At 40.6% G+C, this 10,910-nt stretch overlaps 1 protein-coding gene and 1 long non-coding RNA gene across 3 annotated transcripts; one reads left to right on the plus strand and one right to left on the minus strand.

The window, feature by feature from the left end:
• The first annotated feature begins 2,879 nt into the window (after window positions 1–2,879).
• Window positions 2,880–6,848, plus strand: dnaaf4 (dynein axonemal assembly factor 4). The gene is made up of 9 exons (XM_020489015.2): window positions 2,880–3,101; window positions 3,280–3,427; window positions 4,148–4,281; window positions 4,360–4,576; window positions 4,678–4,823; window positions 5,459–5,568; window positions 5,656–5,809; window positions 5,919–6,024; window positions 6,599–6,848. The coding sequence occupies exons 1-9, from the start codon at window positions 2,979–2,981 to the stop codon at window positions 6,709–6,711; spliced, it is 1,251 nt and encodes a 416-aa protein (XP_020344604.1). The 5' UTR covers window positions 2,880–2,978; the 3' UTR covers window positions 6,712–6,848.
• Window positions 6,685–8,681, minus strand: LOC116374872 (uncharacterized). 2 transcript variants are annotated; one of them, XR_004210882.1, is made up of 3 exons: window positions 8,465–8,681; window positions 8,069–8,225; window positions 6,702–7,413 (listed from the first exon to the last, which is right to left on the minus strand). It is a non-coding gene; the product is annotated as an uncharacterized LOC116374872 (long non-coding RNA). The 2 variants fall into 2 exon arrangements; XR_004210881.1 differs by lacking the exon at window positions 8,465–8,681 and having other exon boundaries at window positions 6,685–7,413; window positions 8,069–8,452.
• Between the last annotated feature and the right edge of the window lie 2,229 nt (window positions 8,682–10,910).

Genomic DNA, 10,910 nt, shown 5'->3' on the forward strand with positions numbered 1-10,910 from the left:
ATTCGATATTGCAATACTTTGGTGATTCAAATATTTTCAAAATGTAAACTCAAAAAATTTTCCCCTTTTTTCAGGAACCTGTCTTTCAAAGATAATAACTTCACAGATCTTCATTGTAACGGGTTTAAACACTGTTTCCCATGCTTGTTCAATGAACCATAAACAATTAATGAACATGCACCTGTGGAACGGTCATTAAGCCACTAACAGCTTACAGACGGTAGGCAATTAAGGTCACAGTTATGAAAACTTAGGACACTAAAGAGGACTTTCTACTGACTCTGAAAAACACCAAAAGAAAGATGCCCAGGGTCCCTGCTCATTTGTGTGAACGTACCTTAGGCATGCTGCAAAGAGGCATGAGGACTGCAGATTTGGCCAGGGCAATAAATTGCAATGTCCGTACTGTGACAGCACTACAGGGAGACAGGACGGACAGCTGATCGTCCTCGCAGTGGCAGACCACGTGTAACAACACCTGCTCAGGATCGGTACATCTGAACATCACACCTGCGGGACAGGTACAGGATGGCAACAACAACTGTCAAGTTACACCAGGAACGCACAATCCCTCCATCAGTGCTCAGACTGTCCGTAATAGCCTGAGAGAGTCTGGACTGAGAGCTTATAGGCCTGTTGTAAGGCAGGTCCTCACCAGACATCACCGGAAACAACGTCGCCTATGGGCACAGTCCCACCGTCGCTGGACCAGACAGGATGGTTTTGTCTCACCAGGGGTGATGGTCGGATTTGCATTTATCGTCGAAGGAATGAGTGTTACACCGAGGCCTGTACTCTGGAGAGGGATCGATATAGAGGTGGAAGGTCCTTCATGGTCTCGTGCGGTGTGTCACAGCATCATCGGACTGAGCTTGTTGTCATTGCAGGCAATCTCAACGCTGTGTGTTACAGGGAAGACATCCTCCTTCCTCATGTGGTACCCTTTCTGGAGGCTCATCCTGACATGACCCTCCAGCATGACAATGCCACCAGCCATACTGCCTGTTCTGTGCGTGATTTCCTGCAAGACAGGAATGTCAGTGTTCTGCCATGGCCAGTGAAGAGCCCGGATCTCAATCCCATTGAGCACATCTGGGACCTGTTGGATCGGAGGGTGAGGGCTAGGGCCATTCCCCCCAGAAATGTCCGGGAACTTGCAGGTGCCTTGGTGGAAGAGTAGGGTAACATCTCACAGCAAGAACTGGCAAATCTGGTGCAGTCCATGATGAGATGCACTGCAGTACTTAAAGCAGCTGGTGGCCACAACAGATACTGACTGTTACTTTTGATTTTGACCTCCCCCCTCCCTTTGTTCAGGGACACATTATTCCATTTCTGTTAGTCACATCTCTGTGGGACTTGTTCAGTTTATGTCTCACAAATATTTACACATGTTAAGTTTGCTGAAAATAAACACAGTTGACAGTGAGGGGATGTTTGATTTATAATAAATATATCCCGCCTACTTTCTATGAGAGTACATTGCTCAAGTTAGGCTTTGGCCCATCAGACATAAATGTTGGTAGGTGATATTGTTCAGAGATTCGTTTTCATATGGTCAGTCATTTAAAAACAAAAATCTAAATCTTCTATAAACCAAATCAAAACTACTGATCAAAACTACTCAACAACTTTTTAAACTACTCAATGTGGCATTGTGAATAGTACTGTGCTCAATTTTGTATAATGTAATTGTATCAATGTTTGCTTACTTTTTGATCTGCTACGAACAAGCAGTTAATATTTACTGCTGATTCAGTGCTAACATCAGGATCAACAGCCTTACAATTGTTTTAATACATCATCACTTCTAGATATTTTGCTTAAATACATCAAGTGAAAAAACTGCATTTGTATGTTGTTGACTGTTAATTTATTAGCCGTTTGTGACGAGGCTGAATATTGTGTGATCAAAATATTGATAATGTTTATAGGAATAATATATTATTACCCCATTCCTAATGAATTGAGAATGGTTCAATTTAACACAAATGGTCATGTACCAAAATTTTATTTCATTTCATAAGTACATTCCTTACAGAATAACAACTCCACTTACATATCTCGTTGTTTGCAAAGTGCAGTAAGCTTGATTTTCAAGCTCATTTTTTCATACTAGATGATTGACACCAGATGCATTATTTTCTTGACATTTTCAAATGTTGTTTATTAGTAAATGTAATGTATGAATAACCTGTATGTTCATTGTACATGCACATTGAGTATTTGTATTTTCCCACATCGATTGGCCACCAAAAATGATATAATTTTCAAATAGGATATTTGATATTTAGGATATTGAATGTACCGGTACATGATCTCAAATGTTAATTTCACTCATAGTTACAACAATTTGATTATGGTTTTATGAAAATTGTGCAGAGGTATAAAAAAAATGGCAAACAGGGCTCAATTGCGAGGTCTGGTAATAGATTAGATATGAGCCTCTGTAACATGAACAATATGGTTTCATTTCTTCAATGACCCAAAGCTTAATTTGTTAATTTGTTTTGTATTCTGTTCTTTCTAATGAATGTATGCACTAATATTACAAATGCCACAAACTCTTTTTCTAAATTAACAAAGATTTTATTGCAAAACGTATTTTAATAAATACAACTTTGAAATCGTGTCTTCGCTTTCATGTGGGAAAATGTTGGGCTCTCAGATTTACACCTTCAAAACAGACATTAAAACAATAGCCCATTAGAGCACTGGGAACACGACATCAGAACATTTAGAACTGTCAGATATTCTTTGCTTCAACCCTTCAAGTCCAGCTGGGCTCTAGGCAGCTGGGCTCAAAGCAGGTTAGCCTGGCAGTGGCCCTTTAACAGGAGATCAACTTTGAAACAGGAAGTACACCAATCGTTCGCGGAAACAACTTTACTTCTTCCTTGGCAACTGCCAAAGTTGTAGCTACCACCACACACTCACAGCAATTTAGCAAATCAAAGTTAACTATAAATTGGTTTGAAATGCCTTTGATTGTCAAAGATTACACATGGACACAGACAGAAACGATTGTTTACATAAATGTACCATTAAAAGGAGTAAAGGTTGGGAAAGTAGATATCTTTTCCACAGACGAATATCTGAAGGTAAAAGTTTTTTGGAAACACCCTAAAGCTAGCTAGCTAAAGTTAACTAGTACCTACCTAAATGCTAACAACAGTAGTAGATGGGCAATTGCTTTGGTAATCAGTTTGCTTTGGTTTGCCTCCTTCTTTTGAGGTACATTTCCCCACCATTTTTATTTGTTTTGCCTCCTTCATTTAGGTACATTTCCCCCCGTTTTTATTTGAAGCCTTCCTGTCTGAGCCGATAGATGATGACAAAAGCACAGCAAAAATTGGAAATGGAGTTGCAGTTTTCACATTGCAGAAAAAGGAGGAGAGACTGTGGGAGCACCTTGTGATTAATAACAGTAAGTCATTAGCTAACAGCAATATAGATATTAGTCTAATTAGCTATGTAAACGATAATCGACGAGGGGCTATGTATTTGAAAATAATAAATGACATGGAAGACGCGCTAGCAGAGTGAAATAAACCTTCCATGGAGTTGCATTATTTTCCAGAGAACGCATTGAGAGCCCGGAGTTGATATCCCTTTTATACCATGGCTATACTTTTGCTGGAAATGTGTTCAACATCCACTGAAGTAGCTAGCAAGTTTACTAGATAGGCTAGCTACAGTAGTTGCCTTGGTAACTAAACAAACAGACTTGCTAGTTTAGCTAACCAAACCATCAGTCCTAGCATGCTATTATTGAAATCGAATTCAGCAATGCCAATAATGTTTTCAATTCTACTTTTACTCTCAAAAGCAGCTCAAAACATAGAACATGTAAGAATGAACTAAAGCCATTGAATTCTACCCTGCTGATATACCGTGTGCCTTATAGGGAAATAATGCACGCTCTAGAATGCCCTTAAAGCCAAACAGAAACAACTATTCAACAACGCCATGGACATGGGTATAAAGTAGCTGCAATACATTATGCAAAGTAGTCACAGTATTTTACAACTTAATTGTATGTATTACATTTGACCCTGATTGGTATTATTACACAAAGAAGATATAAGGCTCTTGCCTTATATCTTCTTTGTATAATAATACCAATGTGTGTGTTTATCTGTTTTAGATGACAAAGACAAATCGAGAGAGATCAGGGAAAGAGCACTCTTGAAAGCCCAGGCAAAGCTTGCTGCTGAGTCGAAAGCCAAAGCCACGAAAACACAAGAAGAAAGAAAATATGCACTGGAGACCATGATGAAGGTGATACACTTGTAAAATATATTCTCTGAAATTTGTGCTAAGAATACATCTTCATTTTCAGTTATTTTATATTTTCAGCTTGAAGAAGAGGGGAGAGCCAAGATCCAGAAAATGAAGGATGATGAATGTGAGAAAGCAACAGCACAGTTGGAGGCATGGAAACTGAAGCAGAGGCAAATAGCAGAGGAGGAGGCCCAACTAAAGCTACAAAGTCAGAGAATCAAGGTTGACAAACAAAGCAAATCAGAAAAGATACATGTACCCAGAACATCAGACCAATGCAAGGTCAAGCATGGTAAATAAAACTCTGGTACAATCGAATTGTACACTCTGCAATCATAAGTTTGTTGATTGGTTGAGTATTCCGTAATGAAAATCTGCTTGTTTCTTACATAGATCAGAAAAACAGTGTTCAATCAATCAGCAAGAAAAAACAGGTGGATTTGCCAGCTCCAAGATCCACAGGCAACATTCAAATCAAGTTCACACCACGAGTGTTTCCCACGGCTCTACGAGAATCAAGAGTACCAGAGGAGGAAGAGGTGTAAACTCATTTTTCCCTTTCCACTTTCAAGTATTAACCAGTTTTTTTCATCAGTGAATCTTTGGAACTGTGGTTTATTATAGAGCAATTCCGCAACTTTTTGACCTCATATCCATTAGCTGCAGCACCATACCAGTGTCTACATACTGTATGTTAAAACAGCACGTTTCTATGATCTGTGGTTAAAAAGATAAGAACTGTCCTAAAAATGCTTCTGTGATATCACAGGGTAGGATTAAAAGCCAGAAAAACTGATTTTCAAAACTTGCACCGAGTTTCTTGCCAGAGGGAAGGTATATTCTTTCTCCCCACGTCACTGGGAATCGCAGTGTTTGAAAATCACTGTTTTTAAAATGTTTTCACTTTTGATTATGATGTCGGGTAGAACATTTTAACTTAAACGCACCATTTTCACATATGTAAATGCTGGTATTCTGCCGGAGACAATGAAAAGTGGTGGAATTTCCCTTTAAGTATGGGTATTGATTGCTTTGTCTTTACTTTAAGCTATGGACACAGGATGCATTTGTCCATTCTCAGTTCCATACTGGGAGGTAGCATCATGTTTCTTTTTTTTTTTTTTTTAACATTATCAATCCAACCCAATCATATGAATGTGTTCTTTTGGAACAGTGGCTTCAGAAGCAGGCCGAGGCCAGAAGGGCAATAAATGTAAACCTGGCAGAGCTGAAGGACCTGACAGAAGAAGAGAGGAACCCTGACTGGTTAAAGGAGAAAGGAGAGTAAGTAGGCTAATCTTGTCAAAATCAGTGATCATAAGAACAATGAAGCATAGTGTTAATATTAAATGTCTTCCCTCCGTTTTTCAGCAAATTGTTTGCAACAGGTAACTACTTGGCTGCGATCAATGCTTACAGCCTTGCCATAAAGCTTAACAGAAAGATTCCTGCCATGTATTCAAACCGTGCTGCTTGTCACTTGAAACTAAGGAATCTTCATAAAGCTATTGAGGATTCCTCTTGGGTCAGTATTCATCTTCCTTGTGTAAATGTTTCCTTTTACTCAACAGCATTGGTAAAAGAGATTGTTGTATAGAACAATGTTTCTTCATACACACAATCTTTCATTGCAGGCACTTGATCTGTTGACGCCACCTGTGGCTGGCAATGCAGGTGCCAGAACAAGAGCTCATGTAAGACGAGGCACAGCTTTTTGTGAACTGGAGCTCTATACTGAAGGTCTGTGCAACATCAACTAGGGAATTTCTCAAGTTTTATGGCTCCCGTTTTGCACGTTCTATTTTAGACCTCATTGTTATTCATACTTGGACAAGTGAAACGCAAAAAAGAGAATACTTTGCACAATACACTGCATCTCAGTGCTAGAGGTGTCACTACAGACACCCTGGTTCGAATCCAGGCTGTATCACAACCGGCCAGGATTGGGAGTCCAATAGGGCGGCGCACAATTGGCCCAGCGTTGTCCGGGTTTGGCCGGTGTAGGCTGTAATTGTAAATAAGAATTTGTTCTTAACTGACTTGCCTAGTTAAATAAAAACAATGTAAAGATGATGTACTGTAGCCCCAGAGATGGGTGTTTTGTACTTTACCCTCTAACACTGACCTCTGCTGGCTAAAAAGTAGATTTAGTTTGTTCTGCCCCGAATGACAAGCCGTCTGGCCTTGTGACTGAAATAATGCAGCTGTGGATATCCTAGGCTAGGAAGTAGGGATAGCTGGTTTAGCAGCCTATGCCTACCATGGCCGGTGCAGTCAGCTAAACTTTTTTTCTCTCTTGGAAATATTTTCATAGGTCTCCAAGATTACCAGGCTGCTTTGACGATTGATCCTCAAAATGAAACTCTACAAGCTGACACACACAAAATCAGACAAATCATCCAAGGGAGTGCACCCTGTTCCGAATGATATTTTTTTAATACATAAATATATATTTTTGCAATGAGGAACACTACAATGAATGCTGATAGCCCACCTGTTCAGTGTAGCCTAATGTGTTTAGTGATACAATAATAAAGTCAAACATTGTAACTTGCTTTACGTAACCAGCTATTAGTGCATTTCTGTATGTCACAAATAACATAAGTGCAAGTAAAACTATGCTTTACTTTGTGTGTAAGTAGAATGATACAACATGCATATTGTAGAACTTAAATGTACAGCAAAAATGCATTTTCAGGACACCAATCATTGTCAATGGAGAAGGTCCACCAGGTAGTTTAATCAACACCAAGACAATGTTATACCATGTCAATCAAATCAGATAGTGTTTTGCAAATTAGGGCAGTCATATACCCTGCTTCGATCAAGACTTGTATTGAAGGAGTTGTCACGTAACATCCCACAGTTCCCAAGGTCTTCTGTGAATCTTTGTGAAAGTGGGTGGTAGGTACATGGCGATGATTCAAATGTTGGAGGACTAATGCCATAGTCACTTGAGGTGGTCTTGTAGAAGGGGCTTTGAGGCTTTGCCCATGGCACAGGAGAATTGTTTTTAACCACTGGGGTTATCATACATGAGAAAACAGGATTCCCAGGGTTTGCACACAGGGCTCTGCTTTGTTCCTGCTGTTGAGGAGCCGACATTGTTGCCAAGGCCTACCAGTCTACCTAGAATGTCAGGTGATAACAACAAATATATATCAAATAGTTCAGGGTTTTCCAAACTCGATTTTCGCAAAATATAAAAGATGGATACTGACAAGATTACTGGTCTCTCCGCCCTAACAATGGGAGTCGTTGTCCAAAAAGCAGCACGCCTATCCTTTTTTTTTTATTGGTTGATATACATCATTATTTTAATACTTAAAAAAAAAAAAAAAAAAATATGAGGGTTGTTGACGTCAACCGACTGTATTCAATTGAGAGATGTTATGCCAATATAGCAAATAAGCCATACAATTTTTGTTGTTGCCAAAACTCGACACTCATTATACAAAATCTCCTTGCCTGGTGGGCGACAGACTTTCAGCCGAGTTGGGCCTAGCTATCTCTGCGTCTTCCTCTCTGAATATCAACATGCCTTATGACTGTTTTTCCTAAACTCGGTTCTGGGCCCTTCCCCCTGGGTGCACGTTATTGTTCTAGCACACAGCTGATTCAAATAATCAAAACTTGATGATGAGTTGGTTGTTTGAATCAGCTGTGTAGTGCTAGGGCAAAAACCAAAAGACCCAGGGGGCCCAGGACAGAGTTTGGCTAACCTTGTTATATGAAACGCTACAAGGTTCAGACAAACTTTGTAAACTCCTAAAGTAAGACTTACCTTGATAGTTGGTTGGTGAGGACAGACCTCTGTCGTGGATTCAGGATGTTGGTTACCGTAGCTACCCTCCTTTGCGACGGTTTTGACGCGACAGTTGATGTAGATGTACTAGATCGGAAGGATCATCCTCCTTGCTTCATATCTCTTCATTCTAAGCCTTGTGTGTATTATTATACAAACCTTACATAAAGTTGGGCGTATTGAATAAAGACAACCCACTGACATATCATTGCAGTAGACTAAAATCACGAGTTTAGTATGTTGGTTTACATCTACCCATGTATTGCTGTTGATCAATCACGTGATCCAGAGACCATAGTATACTGGGAGCTGTAGTTTCCAACTTTGGCAAACGACGTGCTCACTTCACGCACTCATAATTAAAACTAAACTTACCCCTCATTACGTTATACACGTTCTTCAGCTTCGCAAAGGTCTGTTGTTATTAGCGTCATGACAGCAACATTCGCGTCCCGGTGGCAGCATTAAGACTTCCAGTTTTCAAGTTATTCCTTCAAAACAAAAGTCTGTATGATTTTTTTTTCAGCTTTGCATAGCCATAGTGTATCATGTCAAAATTGTTATAACTACACCAGGGAAAATCTGAACTAAAGAGAATTACTACTCTATATAAGATAGAGAATATGTTTTAATATGTAATTGTATAGGACTGGTTCTATGCTTTTTCTTGGTTCTTACAGATCCTATCACGGTTTCAATTTATTTCCAGTTTGTTTAAATTGTATTCCTGGATGATTATATGGCCTTGTGGCTTATAGCCTCATGTGTCTTGTCTTAGTAGCACCCTTTAGTGGCTTAAAGCCTCGTGTTGTATCCTGAACTCAGCAAAAAAATAAGTTTCCCCTTTTCAGGACCCTGTCTTTCAAAGTTAATAAAAATCCAAAAATAACTTCACAGATCTTCATTGTAAAGGGTTTGAACACTGTTTCCCATGCTTGTTCAATGAACCATAAACATTTTAAGAACATGCACCTTTGGAATGGTCATTAAGACACTAGCAGCTTACAGGCGGTAGGCAATTAAGGTCACAGTTTTGAAAATGTAGGACACTAAAGAGGCCTTTCTACTTACTCTGAAAAACACCAAAAGAAAGATGCCCAGGGTCCCTGCTCATCTGCTTGAACATGCTGCAAGGAGGCATGAGGACTGCAGATGTGGCTAGGACAATAAATTGCAACGTCCGTACTGCGAGATGCCTAAGACAGCGCTACAGGGCGGCAGCTGATCGTCCTCGCAGTGGCAGATCACGTGTAACTACACCTGCACAGGATCAGCACATCCGAACATCCCACCTGCGGGACAGGTACAGGATTGAAACAACAACTGCCCGAGTTACACCAGGTACGCACAATCCCTCCATCAGTGCTCAGACTGTCCGCAATAGGTTGAGAGAGGCTGGACTGAGGGCTTGGAGGCCTGTTGTAAGGCAGGTCCTCACCAGACATCACCGGCAACAACGTCGCCTATGGGCACAAACCCACCGTCGCTGGACCAGACAGGACTGTCAAAAAGTGCTCTTCACTGACGAGTCATGGTTTTGTCTCACCAGGGGGGGATGGTCAGATTCACGTTTATCGTCGAAGGAATGAGCGTTACACTGAGGCCTGTACTCTGGTGCGGGATCAATTTGGAGGTGAAGAGTCCGACATGGTCTGGGGCGCTGTGTTACAGCATTATCGGACTGAGCTTGTTGTCATTGCAGGCAATCTCAGTGCTGTGCGTTACAGGGAAGACATCCTCCTCCCTCATGTGGTACCCTTCCTGCAGGCTCATCCTGACATGACACTCCAGCATGACAATGCCACCAGCCATACTGCTCATTCTGTGCGTAATTTCCTGCAGGACAGGAATGTCAGTGTTCTGCCATGGCCAGCGAAGAGCCCGGATCTCAATCCCATTGAGCACATCTGAGACCTGTTGGATCGGAGGGTGAGGGCTAGGGCCATTCCCCCCAGAAATGTCCGGGAACATGCATGTGCCTTGGTGGAAGAGTGGGGTAACATCTCACAGCAAGACCTGGCAAAGCTGGTGCAGTCCATGAGGAGGAGATGCACTGCAGTACTTAAAGCAGCTGGTGGCCACACCAGATACTGACTGTTACTTTTAATTTTGACCCCCCCTTTGTTCAGGGACACATTATTCTATTTCTGTCAGTCACATGTCTGTAAAACTTGTTCAGTTTATGTCACAGTTGTTGAATCTTGTAATGTTCATACAAATATTTACACATGTTAAGTTTGCTGAAAATAAACGCAGTTGACAGTGAGAGGACGTTTCTTTTTTTTGCTGAGTTTAGTTCTGTGAAACCATAACGCTATGTGTTGTACCCAGCAGTTGTCTTATCTTTTGCTAATAAATACAAATGATTTGGTAATTCAGTTTGACTATTTACCTCTGTATATGGAATACATATTGGACTGTATCACTGTAGAGGAAAACATTTACTTTCTCAGCTAAAGTGAGGTGCAAAAGACTCAGTAGGTTCTCTACTAACCAAATACTGTACCTACCATTCCTCTCCAAATGGACCCTCTTCCATTCATCACGAGTCAATGAAAACACACCATTATTTAGAGTGGTATGCCAAAACCATCCAAAGTTTGTCTCATCTGACAAAACACATTTCAGTGTATCCCTGCTTATTTATACATCAACCTACCTCTCCAGTTACATGCTTCTCATCTGTATCAGTTGTCATAGAGCTTATGATTTCCTCATCTAATAAACCTGTATGACAACTTGTACCACAACGTTCTGTCTTTAAGTGGTTATTAAATCCCAATATCTTGGGTGTCTGAGATTTGATTGAGCAGCACCACTG

Source organism: Oncorhynchus kisutch, linkage group LG8 (assembly GCF_002021735.2).
Source record: "Oncorhynchus kisutch isolate 150728-3 linkage group LG8, Okis_V2, whole genome shotgun sequence".
NCBI lineage: Eukaryota > Metazoa > Chordata > Actinopteri > Salmoniformes > Salmonidae > Oncorhynchus > Oncorhynchus kisutch.